Below are 19943 nucleotides of genomic sequence, written 5' to 3' on the forward strand. Positions count from 1 at the left end.
CCGAAACTTATAACAATTTAATATTAAAGCATTTTTCACTAAAAAAAGTACGGCAAACTGCTGAAAAAACACCCGTGCAATGGTTTAATAATGAATTAAGATCTTACAGATCAAATCTTTCTCTTATTAAACACATTGCATATGCCACTAAGGATCCCGATTTGTTAAAAGTATATAAACAACAAAAATTTGAATATAATCGGCAAATACAAATTGCTAAAAAGTCAGCTTATTGTAATTTTATTGCTAATTCCAATAATAAACCTAGAGACTGCTGAAAAACAGTAAATTTCGAAAGAAACAACACAAGATCCAGTCCGATACAACCTGATCTACCTCCAGACGAAATAAATCCATTTTTTACTACAATTGCAGAGAATATAATTACATCTCTTGGCACTATTAATGTCGATATCCTCTTCAATTATGGAAATTATCCTTCTCCGAGCAAGTGCTTTTTTTTTCATCCCGTTGTGGAAGACCAGGTCTCTCAAATAATAAAATATCTTAGTATTTCTAATTGCAGGGACGTTCACGAAATTAATAGCAAAATTAAAAAAAAAACTAACCAAATAGTTTTAACACCTTTCACTCATCTTATTAATTTAATTCAGTAACTAGAGAAGTACTAAAATACTCAAAAGTACTACCAATCTACAAAAAAGGTGTTTCATCAAAAACTGACAATTACAGGCCCATAAGCATAGTTTCTAATATTGGTAAAGTGATTGAAATTGGTTATCAAAAAACAAGTTTATCCTATTTTGAGTCAAATAATTACTTTAGCAACTCATAATATCGATTCAGAAGTGCTCGTTCTACTACGAACGCGGTATTTAATGTTATGAGCGAGGTGATTGAGAGGCTTGAACGCGGCAATCGCATAGCAATTTCTCTTTGCGACTTGTTGAAGGCTTTTGATTGCGTTTCACACGACATTTTGCTCCACAAATTAAATTACTATGGAATCAGGGGTATCCCTCTTAAGCTTATAACTTCTTAGCTATGTGGCAGACACCAGGCAGTAGTGTCTAAAGGTCATCTCTCCGATTTTCTAATCGTAAAACATGGAGTCCCACAAGGTTCGGTCTTAGGACCTCTTTTGTTTAATATTTATGTCAACGATTTGCCTAAATTCATATCTTCGTAGAAATCTGTACAATTCGCAGATGATACGGCATACGATATATCAGGGAAAAATAATGATGATTTAAAAATGTCACATAACGAAGTTTCTACTAAATCTAGCTCATAGTTTGCTGCAAAAAAACTAAAACTTAACTCTGATAAAACGCAAAATTTGGTTATATCTGCAAGTAATTTACACAATGATTCAGATAACAAAGAGTGTTTTAATTCAAATATGGTTGTGTGAATTAATCAATACATTTGTCCTCCCTGTATTCTTACGGTCCCTTAATAGTACCGCTGAGGCTCGGGAATACACCCCGCTAAAAAAGAAGAGCGTAAGTCGTTGAGAAGAAAGGACGCAACCCGCTAGTGACCGAGGCATTCATATTGAATTCGTTTTGTTTGTTGTTTCGTAAAGTAGTGCAAATCATGGTAATTAGCGGTAAGTTCTTCACCTAGTTTTACCTCAGCCTTTAAATTGTTTTTTTGATTGTTTATCGCAACCATTTAAATTTTGATAATTATTTGCACCTATGAGTAAAAGTTCATTTATCTTGATAGAGCTATCGAAGGAATAGTTCCTGTTAATTTAATTACTATTAATTCGTAATAGTACATTATTTGTTGAATCCCCACAAAGAGACTGTTAAAATATTAGGAATAACCATAGATAATCGACTGAACTGGTTGGCTCATATATCACAATTTAAGAAAAAGCTATCAAGTTCATTACTAAATTTGTTATTCGCCAACTAGCAAGGGTTGTCAACTTTGAAACATTAGTAATGACATATTTTTCTTTATTCACTCACACCTAAATTATGGTGTAATCATATGAGCAAAAGAAAGCCGTCAGGATTTTAGTAGGGGTTAGTTATTTAGAACACTACCTTTCTTTATCAAATACAAAATTATGCCGCTACCTACTCTGTTTATATTTTAAGTTCTAACTGAAATTCACAGAAAACGGGTCCATTTAATAAAGTAGTCTGATGTCTACGTTCACAATACACAAAACTGTCTATACCTACGAACAAATCGCTGTGCAAAATAGCCTTAATTATAACTACTACAATATTTTACCAACAAGTATTAAACAGCTAAACTGTAATAGTTTCGATAAAGTTATAAAAAAATGTCTTTTAAAACATTGTTTTTATTGCTCAGAAGAATATATGACTCACTGCAGAACATCCAATGAACTACTTACCGTATCTTTGCCATAAATATTTTACTGTTTAATATGTGTTTTTGTTTGTATATATTTAAGTTACGTTTTATATTCCTTTTTTATATACTATGTATTTTTTTGACTTGCTACCAACAATCTTTGTACTTGTTATGTAGTTAAATAAATACTATACTCTACTTTATATTCAAAATGATATCCACCAATTTACACTTTTGGCCAAGAAACGCATAAGCGCCCAATTCTCCACAAGGGGGATGGAACTACAGGGAGAGATACAAATATCCGTCTACAAGTAATAATTATTCTCACATATTTATAGAGTGGTTGACACTTTAAATATCTTTCTTTTTGAAGACATATTGATTCATAAATGAACCTGTTATTTTTTTATTAGGTACGTTGCATAAGATAAAAAATTGTCAATATGCACCCTAAACTGTGTGCTCTTCTCGTTTATTCAGTGGTATTTAGACACATGTGTATGGTGTCTTAAATATGCTATTCAAAAAGTAAAACTGATAATTTTTGTTTAAAAAATGATAAGGTCTCGACCCTGAGCTTTCCCAATAACAACACTATACGTATTCGGCCATAGGAGCAATTCTAACACGACAGAAGTTATCAAGGTCAATGTAAATTGACTTAAGTGACGGTTCTATTGATAAATTGGGGTAATTTGTGCAATGTGACGCACCCGATTCAACAATTCGTTATATCATATTGTCTGCATTTATATAACAAGTATTATCGGTTAAAATCGTATTGTGCAAGAATACAATGCGGTGATGTATATATTTCCGGAACAGTTCTTTTTTTTTGCATTTTTAAATGTTTGAAAACTTTTTACTCTAAATCGTATACATTGTAGTTTTTTCCTGAGGATGCTAACAAATAATTAGCGAAATACTGAGCAATAAAGACACACGAGTTTTATTTCCAAATAACAGATCGAATACCTGATATTCCATTACAATTGTTTATTTACGTTTTCGGTCGATAATCCTACCAGTTTTGCTATATATATATATATATATATATATATATATATATATATATATATATATATATATATATATATATATATATATATATATATATATAATATATATATATATATATATATATATATATATATATATATATATATATATATATATATATATATATTATTATATATATTATTGGGGTTGAAACGCGTTGATTATCATTGTGCCGAGCTTTCGATATCCTCTCTGATGTCTTCTTCAGCTCTTCGGAGGTCTCAGTGTCCCGAGCCCCCAGACACTAGTACACTGATCACTAATCAATTCATTACTGCAACTGGCAACAGAGGACGGTTCATTTATACCGTTGATGGTGACGTGGTTTAGGTGGAGGTTAACGTGGGGTTAGCGTGGGAATCGGTGCTGGGATTGGCGTGAACATTTCTGACAGTAGGATTTTGATTGACAGGTGTAGCGGACGATATTTTCTTTATGAGAGGTCTCCATGTCGAAGGTAACCGTACGCCCTTACCTGTTTTATTGAGAAAATTTGGCCGTTTTTCAATTTCTATGGCTTCTCGGATAATTCTTGGTTTATAGAAGCGGATGGGGGCTATGGTTCTGGAGTTTTCAAAATCAATTTTGTGACCTGTATGAAGATGGTGTTGACATAGAGCTGAAATTTAATCCAAATTACGAACAGAAATGGAATTTGAATGGAATGGAATGAAATTTGTTTGGCCTATATACGATCGAGGCAGTCTACACAAGGAATTTTATGAACTTCGTGTTGTTCATTTGGAATGTTGTCTTTAATTTATCGGACAAGAGATGAATGCTTTGTTGGGAGGTGAATATTCCCTTTATTCCTCTTGATTTAAGAATTTTGTCGATTTTGTCAGTCACACCTTTGATGTAAGCAAAAAAAGCTTTCGTATGATGAGGGTCTGAGTCTTTGGAATAACATTGAGTGAGAGATTGAAGTCTGTGGATGCTCCTATTAGCGTGATTTTCGCGGTAACCGTTTTGGATGATGGCTTGTTTTAAACTGGAGAGCTCAGCGTTTCTACTTGCATCATCGCAAAGGGTATTGATCTGGAGACAAGGGTAATAATGACTGAATTAATTTGTGAAGGTGGATAATGAGAGTTAGCATGCAAGTAACAATTGGTATGGTTGGGTTTTCGATAAACAGAGTGTTGAAAACCTTGGGATTGTTTTTCTTTATGATAACTTCGGGAAAGGTAGGGATGAATCAGTTTCCACCTCCATCGTGGACTGGATACTAGGATGTATACCATTCAGATGGGTTTGAAAAGACACCAAGGCATCACTGCAATGGGGCCAAATGAAGAATGTATCGTCAACATATCGTAGCCAACATGTGGGTTTGAGCATTGATATGGATAGTGCTCGGGTCTCGAAGTCTTCCATAAAGATTTTGGCAATTACTGAAAATAGTGGGGAGCACCATTTTTTTGTCTGTAAAATTAATTTTGGAAGGTGAAATAAGTGTTGGACATACAATGTTTAATGAGAGATAAGTGGTCTTGCTGGATACTGTATTTAGTTTTCAGAATGTTTGTAAAGGGTGAAACGATATCGAAACGTACTAGAATGCCTGACGGTGAGATAGTGTATTGTTTAAAAAGTTCGATGATATGAAAAGAATTTTTGACGAAGGATGAAGCATTTTCGGCGAGAGGTTGTAGAGTTTTGGCCAAACACTTGGCCAATGGTTGTGTAGAGCAGTTGTATGCACTGACAATGGGACGTAGAGGAATATTAGAGAATTTAACAGCAGATAAGAACAGAATCGACGCATTTGTGATGTGCTGTTAGAGAAAAATGCTTTGGAAAATGACACGTTTAGTGTACACCAGTATAGAGATGTTATTAAGGAAGCTACTAAGAAAAGTTCGAGTATGATAAACATGGTGGAACACTTTAAAATATTGCGAAGATTGAAAACAAATTAAACCAACAAACTAAAGTAGAGAAAAAATAGGTTTTAGAGATCACCTAAATGGATTCGAGTTGAAAAATATGATAAATATTTGTACATTAGTAAACTTGATCCATACAACCTTTTTTTTTTAAAGAAGACATATTAAGAAATATCAAAGGAGATACAGAAAATCGTGAGATTAATTTACAAGTAATAGAAAATAAGGGTAATGTCTAAAGGAGAAATTGACAATTTAAATTCCTTTGGTGGATAAATAACCCAAGTGGCTTTACGACTGGCTATATCTTGCTGATAGTAAAATATTAATTTTTGTTAACGATATTATTTACAACAAATTTATATGTGTAAGTGTGCTAGTAAAAAAGTTCTAAATTAAAAGCTTTGACTTCACTTTTCTCAAAAACCTTATAAATGACACATAGACCTTTCATGCAGTTGTGTCTTAAATTATTTTATACTGTATTCAAACCATTACTATGACAGAATCTGCACTGCAAAAGATAAATGTGATTTTCCCTTTCATATACGTACTATATAGAACAAACATTTGTACAAACCTTCGTAGCTTCGGTTGCATTCAAACACTCCTCCTTTGTGAATATAGACATGATTTCCGGATCGAGATCTGTCATCATAATTTCGAGCGTTTGGTCCGGTTCATCCGGATTCGGTAAAGAGGGTAGGCGTTGCGGAATCGGATTTAATGTATAGAGATACCAACAATCTCTATTTACCGCTCCCAAGCAATAGGCAGCTCCATCCGGAAACAGTGTGTCTAACAAAGCCACCTATGAAAAAAATACATTAATGATTAAAGGATTCAAAACAATTACCTGAAATATATTCCTTAATTTATTCATCTATTTGCAGGTTGCAAATTATCTCACACAATAATAAAAATTGTAACAAATCAGAATCCCTATGGTGAGGCCTATGGGGTTATGAGGGATGAACTAGCCAGGTGCATCAGCAGATGTCAAGTGGTCGAATGTGATTATGTGATCCAAGAAGTGTTTTGTTATCTGACACACCAACTTAGATAAAAAAGATACAGTATTTGTTAGTTAGTTTTAAAGGGAGTTGAGTTTTAACCTTCAATAAAGAAACACACATAGTTATCCATGAATATAAATTACCTGTAGCAAAAACCCTAAAAGAAAAAGTAAATTCATGCTATAAAATATTAATAATAAGAAAGATAAAGACAAAGACGGATATAGAAAATCTTCAGCGAAACGTACAAACACACCTCAGAAAAACACTAATATCATCCTCGAAGTGCAGTAGAAAGAACATTACCACGGTATTTAGGAGGACGAGGACTGATGGACATAAGTGTGTAATTAGAAAAGCAGATTACTAATTTAAGAACTTATTTTCAGATGCAAACCAAACTGAGGGAACCAGAAATGCGCATAAACCATTTTACTAAGGACGAAAAAATGCGCACCTGGATGGGTAAACCTGTGGGCGACATCCCAATGAAGTCAGTCAAGACTATGTCGAACATAACGTGGAACTATTGGTTGACATCAGGAAAGATGTTCCCTGAAACAGAAGGTTTATTACTCGCTATTCAGGATCAGGTTATCATCATCAGTTGGCGCTACAGCCCTTCGTGAGCCTTGGCCTGCTTTAAAACATTCTTCCATCCTTCCCTATCGAGTGTCTGTCTTCTCCAGCCCCTCACTCCAATCTCCCTCAGATCTTCCTGTACATCGTCCAGATATCTGAGTTTAGGTCGCCCCCTTCTTCTTCTTCCAACCGGCCTGTTTAGCATAGTTATTTTAGTGGGATCACTCTCATCCATCCGCATAACGTGGCCCACCCACCTTAGGCGGTTTATTTTGATGGTCTTCACAATATCTGCATCACCAACAAGTCTATAGAGTTCAAAGTTATATCGCTTTCTCCACAGACCCTGTTCGTTTACTCCGCCATATATGGTCCTCAATACTTTTCTTTCAAAGACTCGCAGTAACTCTTCATCTCGGGTCGTCATTGCCCATGTTTCCGATCCGTATGTGAGCACTGGGCGTATTATTGTTTTAAGGATCAAGTTATACCAACAAAAAATTACCTCAAGTATATCGTCAAAGAACCTCAGGTCCAAAACCACAAATACCGATATGGATGTCAAGCCCAAGAAACCATCCAACATCTTACCGGGCATTTGCTGCAACTGAATATAAGGAACGGCATGATTCAGTGGGAAAAATCCTTCATTAAGAGATAGGTATGAAACTGGGACTTTTCTAAGCACACCACCTCCCATATTATCAATATCTTCCAAAGAGTATGCTTGAGAATGACCACTTCAAGCTATACTGGGACCGTACTGTGCTCACAGACCAAATCTCCTACTAGTTAATAAACTTGTGAGACAAAAAACACTAATCGATGTGGCAATACCTAACAACATAATAATCTACACAATAAACTGCGTGTTAAATACAACGAAAAGATCGCCACTTGCAGAGATCTGGAAATACAAATACGAAAACAATGGAGAACTGAGAATACTTTGACAATACCTATTATTCTTTCTACTACTGGAGTAATTCCAAAGAACCTCCTAGAAAACATAACAAACCTGGGTCTGAATGAACATCTCTACAAGACCATGCAGAAAGCTGTGCTACTCTCGACCTCCAGATGCGTACAAAATTTTTTTTAAGATACTCCGGCGTATTGAGTTACCTAGGGCTTGATAACACAGAAAGAGTCCCACCAGGGCTCAATCCTTTTGATACCGTAGGAATCTGGAATGAGTGACTTTTCCCTTTAGAGAGATGTAAGCCATATGGCTAAACCTACAGAAAGATAATGAGAACACACCCACAGTGTCCAACAGTGCCTAAATACGTTTAAACAATAACACTTCATTTATTCAGGTCGATAATGAGGTACAAAGTTAGTAACAACAGAAAATGTGACAATGCACTTTTTGAGAATGCTGAAAACGCGTTCTATCGGAAACTTAACCCCACTGTACAAAAGTGTCAATAAGTCTTACCCAAACCAAGAAGAAATTCAGAAGTTTTGGGAAAATCAACTTTCCACACCAGTTGCTCGGTAATACGACTCAGAACTGTCAATATTATAGTACTATTTCCTACGAACCCTTCACTATTGAAGAAGTCCCAAATATTATCAAAAAGCTTTATAACTAGAAATCTCCTGGACCAGACCGAATTCAAAATTGCTAGCTAAAGAAGTTCTGGAGTCTTCATGAATGTTTATCGGCATTAGTTAATAATGCTAATTCTAATCGGCAGGAAATACCATCATTCCTAACTCAGGGAACGACTTATTTAATACCGAAAGATTAAAATAACACCCAAAATCCAATCAATTACTCGTTTTCCAATTTTGTATAAATTGGTTATATGCTGTCCAACCCAGCGTATCTACCAACACTGTACTCTTAAACAATATCATAGAGCCTCATTAGAAAAGATGCGCTAAGGGTTCAAAGGGCTGTAGCAAAGAACGACTTATCATCGACTCAGTCATTTATAACCAAGCATACACCAAAAAAAGAACCTCTTTACTGCTTTTATCGACTATAAGAAAGCTTGACTCATTGCCGCATAAATTGCTTATAGATATTAAGGATATCTATAGTCGATGGTAATATAAAGACCTTTTTAAAACATTTGATAGATTGGAAGACTAAAATTCACCAAATAAATGGTGAAAACAGTATCGAAACCGAAAATATCGCAATTAACCGGAGCTTATTCCAAGGAGACTCGTTGAGTCCTCTGTTGTTCTTTCTGTCTAGCGATGAACTCGCAGACAATACTGTTGTGGTCAATAATCATCTTGTTGTATATTGATGCTTGATAAATCAGATGCTGAAAACTGTAGAAAACTTCTCTAACGATATTAGTATGCACTTCGTTCTAGATAAGTTCCATGTTTTAAATATAGCCAGAAGAAAGGTTACCAACGAATAAGAAACAAGTCAACAAAATACAAAGTTTTTTCAATGCGTGAATGAATTAGTTCGAGTACCCTAAAACTTTAAAAATGCCGCCAAGCGAAGCACTCCTGTTTATTGAAACCATAACGAAATATATTCCATTGATCTCATACATCCATAAAGTAAGCTCCCCTTTGAAAAAATGAGTCACCGTTATTATGGTATTATTCAATTTCAGCGGTAAGTGAAAAATTGAGTTTTAGATTGGACAAAAGAAGTAATCTTCCAAGATTATATTCTCTAAATGTTGTTTACTCTCTAGGGATTCCCAAATTTCCCTGGAGATAAATAAGGTATTTTGAATTTTTGCTTGACATTGTTGCTGTTTAATAAATATATAACTGACAACAATAACGTGTAAAGCAATACACATTATATAAGACGGTTTTGTCAAACTAGCTCTTCTCCCTACCTCCCTTTTTTTATCGATATCTTACCATATTAAAAAAAAATTATTAGCTCTTTATATTTATATTACCTCTTGATCGAAGTGTTGATGGGGTGTCACTTGTAAATCAGGCCGTTTGAAGTTTTTTCTTGAATAATATAAATCTTCAACTTCCGTGAACCCCGCGTATTGCTCTGCCATTAGCAGAAGAGGCTCCAAACACAACAAAGGTGTTGTTGTCCCGCATGTCTTCAAAATAAACCGTCTCTTGGAGACGAACATAGAACTCTCACTGTAACAAAAAGAAACAAAAATGAATAAAAAAGACCAATAACCATCTTTTATGGCGGCAATACCGCAATATAGTTGGCCAAAGAGCTGCAGTTATAATATAATAAGGGCCTCATCAATTCTGACGAATATTTTGCGGTATTTAACAGAATATTGCAATTTGTGCCACTATTGAAATAAATGAACCATATTCCATTACTCAAGTAGAGAATGAAGCTCAAATTAATCATGTCCATCTCACTCTGTAAAATCTATCAAGAGACCAAAAGCAGATCTGTTTTTTGAAAACTTTGATGCAGAATAATTAGGTTAGCTACCTTCCAAAATTGGGTAGTAATTTTAATATTATTTGATTCATCATCATCAGCATGAACCTGTATGCGTTCACTGCTGGACATAGGTCTCCCTCAGGTCTTTCCATCTGTCTCTGTCTTGTGCGGCTTGCATCCAGTTATTGCTAACAAGCTTCAGGTTCTAGTTGGTGGGTGTCTTCTGCTCCGTATTGCTTCTTGTTTTGGTCTACACTCGACAATACGTTTTGTCCATCGGTTGTCTGATAATCTGGTGACGTGTCCTGCCCAATTCCATTTTAGCGACGCGATTTTTTCGATAGCGTCTGTTGTTTTTGTTCTACTACGTATTTCTTCGTTTGGGATTCGGTATCTCAGAGACATCTGGCACTCCATGGCCCTCTGAGTCACGCGAATCTTATTCACTACCTTTTTTGTGTGTTAATGTTTCCGTTCCATAAGTGAGTACAGGTAATACACATTGATCAAAGATTTTCCTTTTTATTCATATGGGTAGATCCGATTTAAATACATAGTTTAATTTACCAAACGCTGTCCAGGCTAATCCTATGCGACGTGGGAGCTCACATGTCTGGTTATCTCTGCCCAACCAAATTTCATGTCCTAAGGACTTATACGATGTAGTCTGCACAATATTCCTTCCATCAACAGCAATATTTTGATTTAGCACCAGATTAGTCATTATGTGCGTCTTGTTCATATTAATTTTTAGTCTGACCTCCAAGGAAGCGTAATATAATTTTTCAAACATTATTGCATCATCCATACGATCGGCTATAAGGACGACATCTGCAAATCTCAAATGACTGAGCTTCTCTCAGATGTGCCTTCTTACAACAATGTTCTAAAAGCGTTGTCAATAGCTTTGGAGAGACGGTATCTCCTTGCGGTATTCCTCGCTGCATACAGAATTTATTTGTTTCTTCTTCAGATAGTCTTACACTAGCTGTGGCGTTTTGGTTTTGATTTGATTATGTTAGTATAGCGATGGTCTATTCGGACATTTTCTGATGGCTTATGGTATCGAATGCTTTCTCGTACCCGACAAATATCAGTGCCAATGCATTCTGCAGACTTCTCTATCAGGTTCTTTATCACTAGTAAGTGATCGTTAGTGCTGTATCCCGATCTAAATCCAGCTTGTTCTCTAGGCTGATAGAAGTCTAATTTAGCGTCCAGTCTTTTTTTTTATAATTTTATGAAAAGTTTAGATATATGTGAAAGCAAATTGATAGGACGGTAGTTTTTTAGATCTGGTATGTCTCCTTGCTTGTGTAATAAAATAATGAATGCATTGTTCCATTGAGGAGTTTTTCCTTGGTAGATGCATTCGGTGAAAAGCTTGGCCAACTGGCCTGGATAACTTTATTTCCACCTAGTTTGATCGTTTCGATCACTACTTCGTCATCGCCAGGGGATTTGTTATTTTTCATTTCTAAAAGTACCGTTTTGATTTCGTATGGAGTTATTTCTGGCATTAATTATTCTGATCCTTGGTTTGTGATTTTGGGCAGGGGCTGATCTTGCCTTTCGTCGGTGCTCTCATAATAAAAGTGTCGGTGCGATAAAAGGATTCGACAACCTCACGGATTTTGGTTCTATCAGTAGTAATGTTTCCATCTTTGTTTTTTATTTTGTACATATTTTTGTTGCCTATGTTGTTCGTATTTCGCCTCAAAACTTTTAAACTTTTGTTTTCTTGAATTATTTTAATTATTTCTCTTGTATTGTTTTCTGTTACGTCTTTTCTGATTGACCGGGGGATATCTTTATTTAATTTCTTCATTGTTGTGTAGTTGGAGCAGTATTTTTCCGTCAGCTGTCCTCTTTTACCTACTAGCTCTTTGGTATTTTGGTTTAATTTTTCTTTATGGGTCAGAACGGTCGGGCAGCACTCCCTTTCCGTTTCGTTTAGTCTTCTTTATATCATCATTTGATTGATCTACATCTTCTATTTCACCTTGCATCAGATCTAGAATTTGTCAACGTGAACTCTCCTTCACTTCTTGTCAAAGTATAATCAACAGATAGTGAATATGTAGCTGAAATTTCTCTTACTATAAGCAAAATCTGAAAACTATAACTTTGTATTCAAGATAATTTAGTGCATATAGTTTTAATTTAAAATAGACGGAACTAAAAATAATATTTAATGCCGGCAAAACAAAGATAATTTTCCAATATTATGTGAACTAGAGTTTACGCGGATTTATCTTTATCGATATAATTATTCGTTATTAATAGTTTTTATCAACATAAAAGTATAAAACTTGGATTTTAAAAATGGGGTTATGGAATGTTTTATTGTGTTCAAGATTAATTGTGGGACACCAGGCACGTGGTGATCCGGAACTATATTTATATAATATATAATTTATCCGTTCATTTCAAAATATCATTTATGTATGTACATTCTTTTATTTTTCGTCAGAGACGAAAATGCCACTGAACCTGGGCTTTCTCCTAAAACCCCCCTCCTAGGGGGAAACGAAAAACATCAATTTACCAAAAATCTGTACGCCGTACAAAAAATATTTCAAACAAAAAATATAACTGTGATGATTTTGAATAAAAATGTTTATTGGCAATTTTTCTGTAGAATGAACCGTTCTCTCAGAAACAACGCTTGAAGCGACCGGTGATTTTGAATGTCTTGAATATTTGAAAATTTGTATTAACTCTATGGTCAAAATTCGATATATTTTGATTAGAGTGTCCTATTGACAAAAATCAAAATGCGTTTTAAAGATGAAGAGTGCAGCTTTCGTATGCTTGTAGCAAATGAAAGTTTTTATAAAGCTGACGATCTTTTGGAGAGTGAATCAGGCGGGCAATACCGCGCAGACAAATTGAAGAGGAAACGGACCAACACAGGTGAAGGTGGCTGTGAAAGCAGCATCTAGCTGTATACCGAAAATACAAGTATATCATTGTATAAAATAAAATCAAAATATTTACAGTATCTACAACAAGCTTACCGCGTTTTTCATGATGATAAGCCTTATTCTGTCCTGCATTTTCTGTAGAGCAGTTTTTAAACTATTATTGTCACAACTATTGTTAAACTTGTTATTCACTAGATTTTTCTCGGTGTGATTTTCTATTTCCAAAAGTAGAAATAATAAATATCTAAGATGTAACTATATTCCAGGGTAGAGTCAAGTCAAAACTTGAGATGAATTATTTTTGTTTCTAGATAGTTGCGGTTACCGAGCACTGGCTTGAAGTCAACAAGCCTTTTTTGTAGAAAAATATATACTCAATTGCTAGGTATGATCATCCAAGTTCAGCTCATGGTGGTACCCTAATTCTTTTTACAAATAATGATTTCTCTCCTATAACAAAATTTGACTTTCTGTTGAATGAAGCCTTTTTTGAGTTTTCATTGGTTTATAACAAGAATCTTAATCTATACATTCTTTGCATTTATAGATCACCTAATTCTTCCACGGAGCTATTTTTTCAGAACCTGCTTAAATTTGTTAGACGATCTGCCCAATAAAAGCAGAAAAATTCTATGCAATGACTTGAATATTAATTACGCTGTTGCTTGTGCTACCTAATTTTTCTTTGGTATGGTTTCCCGTATGGTTTCATAATGCACGTTAATTCTCAAATCCTATTTCCTATCTCCCCAATTCAAAAAAGGTCTCGAATTCATTCTTTATATAACCAGTTTATAAATCTAAACTGATCCAAACAATCAGTAGTATCAAAAGCAAATCTTCCTGTAGTATTGATGGACTATCCACAAAATTTTTTTTATATATAGATCGGTTTAAAACGTTCTCCTACGTCTTCCGATGCCCAGTTGCCACTGCTCTCGATTCATCCATAAGTGTTCTTCTATGTCTCTGTCTTTCATTTCTCTATTGATGCCTTCTCTCCAACGAAGGCGGGGTCTTCCTCTTTTTTTCTACTGTGAGGGGTCCACATTAAGACTTGTTTTGGGAGACGTTCTTCAGACATTCTCTGTACATGACCGTAAAATCTGAGTTGTTGGGTACCAATATCGTCTATTATTGTATGTTTTACTTTCATAATATCTCTTATTCTGTTTTTCGTTACTCTTTCTAGTCTAGATTGTCCAGCTGAACGTCTCCAGAAATCCATTGCCGTTGCCTCAAGTTTTCTCTTGTATCTTTCCTTTATTTGCCATAGTTCACTACTGTAGGTAATTATAATTTGAATGATTGTGTTATATATCTTGTGCTTGTTATTATTAGAGATTGATTGATCCCAAAGGATATTATTGAGAAGGGAAATTGCTTTTCTTGCTTGGTTGTTTTTCTCCTCAATTGTGTCGCCTACGTTGGCTTCTTTTGTGATGATCATACCTAAATATTTATATGTGTTGCAATGTTTGATAACTTCTCCATTTTCCAATATAAGGTCCTGTTGTTTCCCGCCGATTCACATATACCTACTCGGTTTTTTGGATATTGATTTCAAGTCCCCATTTTTTATACTCCTCGATTAATTTTCGAGTCATATACTCAATATCTTCGTAATCTTGTGCTATCACTAGTTGATCATCTGCAAATGACAAAGTGTATATGCTATTGTTGTTAATCGGCATTCCCATATTTCTACATTTGCGCTTCCACAGTTTTAGAGCTTGTTCTAGATAAATTTTCAATGATGTCGGTGAGAGACAGCAGCCTTGCTTAAGGCCTTTATTCAGTTGGAATTTGACAGATTATTTCCAACCTTTACCTTTGAGTTGGTATTAGCGTACAGTTCCTTCGTCGCATTTATTAAATTAATGCTTATGTTTGTTTTCTCTAACGCTTCCCATAATTTATAATGTGGTACGCTACCATAAGCCTTTCGTAGGTCTACATACAATAAATGTAATTCTTGATTAACGGCTATTTTCTTTTCAATAATCTGTGTAATGCAAAACAAATGGTCAACAGTAGATCTACCTGCCCTAAATCCTGCCTGTTCCTCAGCCTCTAAGCCTTTATATTCGCTTTCTATTCTGTTTTTAATAACTTTTTCGTATATTCTACTGATTGAGTTTGTCACGGCAATGCCTCTGTAATTGTCACATTCATCCCTTCTGCCTTTTTTTTGTGTATAGTCGATATGAATGATGTCTTCCACTCCTCTGGGGTTGTCATTCCATTAATGCAGTTTTGGAACAGTTTGGCTAGACTTGTATATAGTTTGGTTGTACCGTGTTTAATTAACTCTGCAGGGATAATACCTGGACCCGGTGCTTTGTTATTTTTTAGAGATCTACATACATCTTCCACTTCTTTCGTTGTTATTCGTATGCGCGAAGTTAAAATATTTATATTTTCTGTTTCGTTGCTGTTTTTAAATTGTGGTCTATCTTCCCTTAGGAGTTTCTCAAAATATTGGTCTCAGTCATCCATTGTTATTGTTGACACTATGTCTCTCTTCTTATCTTGTCGTAAAGATTTTAAGACTCTCCAACTTTCTGTGTTTTTTCGTCCTCCTATTATAGGTGTGCATTTATCATGTTACACTTTTGTTGCCATGCTTCATTGTTCTTCCGACATATCATAAATTATTTTTTAATCTCTCAAAAAATGTGTTGGAAGTCTTGGTCTCACTAATTAATGATTGCTTTGAAAAAGGTATATTTCCAGGGTGCCCTAAGACAGCCATTATTATTCCTCTTCATAAGAGTGGTGAAAAATGGAATGTCTGCAACTATAGACCTATTGCCTTACTACCGGTCCTACCCAAAATTATTGAGACTTATAAAAGCCGAAATTATCCTTTCTCGTTGAAAACAACATTTTATCACAAAGTCAGTTCGACTTTTTATCTAATCACCAGTGATACTATGTTTTCTGTACTACATGAGGTTTATCAAGCACTAAACAATAATCTTTACACTGCCACTGTTTTTTGTGACTATGCCAAAGCTTTTAATTGTGTAAACGACATTTTGATAAAAAAAAATCTAAATTTCTACGGAATTCGAGGTATTTCTTTGAATTGGTTCCAATCTTACTTGAGGAATAGGAAACAACTAGTTAGAGTAAATGATACTGACTCTAGTCACAAACGCATGTGGAGTACCACAAGGTTCAGTATTAGGTCCTCTACTTTTCCTTATTTTTATAGATGACATCACTAACTTAAAAATCGATGGAAATTTTTTTCTTTTTGCTGATGATACCAGTATCGCCTAGAGGTACTCTAATATTGCAAATCCTCATGCAACTATAACTTCTGATCCACTTAAAATAAAAAATCTGGCCCGACTCTAATTTACTCTATTTTAACGTGGATAAGACAGTGGCTTTATCCTATAAAGGAGCTCTTCAACCCTTGCTTCTTAATAACAAGCAGTAGCGCACCTAGAATTTGCCTCTGGGGGGGGGGGGTGTTTGGTTGGTCACCAAAATTTTTTTTTGACGTTACCTCCATTTTGAGTCCTTAAAATGTGTAAGTAACAGTGTCGGAATAGGGTCTGGGGGGGGGGGGGGTTTAACCCCCAAACCCCCCCCCCTCGGTGCGCCACTGATAACAACCAGATCAGTATCGTTGATTCTGTAAAATTTCTTATTATTTTTATGGACAGCAACCTTAAATGGCCCCTTCATGTCGATTTGTTAAGTAAGAAACTAGCCTCAGCCTGCTATGCAATAAGATTTGTTCCGAAGGAAATCAATTTAGCATCTTTCAAATTAACATATTTTTCTTTGTTCGAGTTTCATTTTCGATATGGTCTTTCTTTTTGGGGTTTTAGTACAGCTGCCCAATATGATGTTATTTTTAAATTACAAAAAAGGGCAATACGGCATCTTTTTGACCTGAGTAGAATAAAACATTGCAGAAACTACTTCAAAATCACGGGATTTTAACTCTTCCCTTTTTATATATTTTAGAAACTACTCCACCAGAAATTCAACCTTTGATGTGTATTTACCGATCCCGTCCACTGAGTTAGTAAAGAAATCTATATTATATTTGCCAAAAAAATTATACAACCATCTCCCTTTGCAACTTAAATATGCAACTTCTTTCCTTAAGTTCCGTAGAATGACAAAAGCCTATATATCTGAAAGACAATATTATTCAGTAGAAGAGTTTCGTAACGAATAGCTAAGAAATTACAGTACGTTTATGTATAAGTAAATAAAGTATTTTTATATATATTTGGGTATCACATGCAGCAACTTAAACTTATTAGTTCGTAAGGTTTTATTATGCAATTTGCACTTTATTTAAATTTTGCAATGGATTGTGTATTTTATTATTTTTATTTTGTGATATCGACGATTTACGTAATTTCAGTAAATTTAAAATTGTTATTGTTATTTTTCTTTTTGTAAGCTTTGTCCATAAAATTGTACAATTTTCAGTGACAATAAAGCATATTTCTATTCTATAAAACAACATATTTTTAGCAAATATCCATGTGGGGCACACATTTATAGAAGCCTTTACGTCAAAAAAGGATAAAGGTATATGGGATCATTTTTATGTGTGTGTGGTGGCACTCAACGTGTTAAACGTACCTTGCAGTTTCTATTATAAGAGTTTTATGACTTTGCTATCGTACCCCGTAACTGTGTTGCTATTTACTTTGATCACTCAAAAAATGCATCTTTTACTACATTGCAGTAAATATTTGTATGTTTAATGAAAATAGATACAAATAGTTTATGTATATCTAAAAAGTTGATTTCCATAATCCCTGAAAAAGTATCTCTGGCTAGCCTACACCTGTATTTATATTGTCAAGTGCATTGCGCAATTGCGTTTGATATAGACGCTAGAGTTTATTTTTAGAAACGTGTTCCAGGCATTTTAACAAGTCTGGAAACTGGAAGAGACGGGAAATGCGATAACGATAGGCAGGTCCGTTCTAGGTTTCTCAACGTTGTAAATGAAATATGTATAACAAGCAATTAATGGAGTCAAATAGCACTTTATGGAAATTAATTTTGTAGCCAAAATATTAAATTCTTTTATTTTCTGTATAAAACAAAGCATAAGCTATTTTGTTATACGTATAAAGTAAGAGTAAAAAGTGAAATTTTTGCTGCAATCTTTATTACATATTGATGGTAACTGTCCAGTGGAAAACAGAATCTTGAATTTTTCCGGTTAATTGTTGGTTCGAAAGCGTTCGAAATGTGGGTGTACCGACGCATTCTTCGTATATCCCGGACCGAACATGTCACCAACATAGAGGTACTCCAAAGAATCGGAAAGGAGAAAGAAATCGTGAGCACAATCAAACAAAGGAAGCTTGAATATCTAGGCCACATATTGAGACACGATAAGTACCGTCTACTGCAATTGATTGTCCAGAGGAAAGTAGATAGTAAGCGGGGCCAGGCAGGAGAGGATACTCGTGGCTCCAAAATCTGCGGAAGTGGTTCGGGATCACATCGTTCGAATTATTCAGAAGCGCCGCAAACAAGATCAGAATTGCCATGTTGATATCCAACGTTCGCAACGGACAGGGCACTTGAAGAAGAAGAGTTGTTGGTTAATGTTATTAGGAGTTACCCTGGTTTTAGTAAAGAACTCAAGACCGTAAATGAAACTTGTAAACGTAAATGTAAAAATATGACATATTTTGTTTATTTAAAATGTTTATTTACGTAGCACAAAAAATAGTCCACAATGTTTGTAATAGTTTGATTTATTATCTTTTTTACTAAACAAATTACAACTAATTTAACATTAGAACATAACATATCAGTAAGAACTATCTTAAACAAAATAAAACATTATGTCACTAAGCCTTATAAAAAAATATAAGAGATGGCAAAAAAACATAATAAAATTAAGCCGGAATATTGTTAGTCATTGCAAATTGGATTTACATGTTCCAAACAAAGAGACTTTTTACAAATCGAACAAAAATATTTCGTTTTTCGATTCTTTTTCCATCCAGTCACCACAACTCACAATTGCTCCCGGAGTTCTTTGAACTGGCACGACATCTTTATCCAAATGACAGATCTCCTTTAGTCGAATCCTTATTGTCTTTGGGTATATAGACATTTTGGCTTCGATTTGATGAATTTGTCAAAACTTCTCGTCGAGTCTTTGTGGAATTTGAAATGCTACAATTGTAAATAACAAAGGAATTTATTGCTGTAACATTTAAAAGGCTGTACAAAACAACCATAGGCCATCTTCTACTACAACGTGCCACATCATATTGTGCGCATAATTTATCTACGGTATCAACACCGCTTTTTGTGCTGTTATATGCTAATATGATTTCCTACACCTGCAAGATATAAAAGACGTAAAAGTCCACGAATTTCATCAATGTTTGTTGGGTATATATCTTGATCGCGACTGAACTTCTGCTTTTCTGCTTCTATTTTTGTATTGGTCCCATCAACAATTATTTGCAACATATCAGTATCAAATAGATTGTTCCAGATATTAAAATATCGGTTTTTGTTTGTTTTATTATCTTTGCTCAAAAAATATGGACCAATGGCAAAATCTGTCTCATCATCTAATTCCTCATTTTCCTGTTACGTATCGCTTCCCTCCAAGTTTTCTTCTACCTGATCTTCTTCTCCCGATTCCTCTTCATCATTATACTCATCACTCGTCAAAACTTCAAAAAGTGCTAACAATCTTTTTTGCTCTTTTTCATAATCCATAATATCTGAAAACTAAAGTTTTATTATAAAACCTTTACTTACAAGTCACAAAATTCTATTACTT

General features: G+C 34.7%; 1 protein-coding gene across 2 annotated transcripts in view; it reads right to left on the bottom strand.

Annotated features, from left to right (window-relative positions):
- The window catches only part of SamDC (S-adenosylmethionine decarboxylase), a 102085-nt gene that overhangs the window by 46942 nt on the left and 35200 nt on the right, over positions 1–19943 (bottom strand). For both annotated transcript variants that reach the window (XM_072537859.1, XM_072537860.1), the window contains exons 3-4: positions 9742–9943; positions 5833–6063 (exon numbers count right to left, since the gene is read on the bottom strand). In XM_072537859.1, coding sequence (XP_072393960.1) covers positions 5833–6063; positions 9742–9943 — 433 coding nt within the window. The remainder of the gene's footprint in view (positions 1–5832; positions 6064–9741; positions 9944–19943) is intronic.

The sequence above is a fragment of the Diabrotica undecimpunctata genome, chromosome 7, assembly GCF_040954645.1.
Source record: "Diabrotica undecimpunctata isolate CICGRU chromosome 7, icDiaUnde3, whole genome shotgun sequence".
In the NCBI taxonomy this organism is placed as follows: domain Eukaryota; kingdom Metazoa; phylum Arthropoda; class Insecta; order Coleoptera; family Chrysomelidae; genus Diabrotica; species Diabrotica undecimpunctata.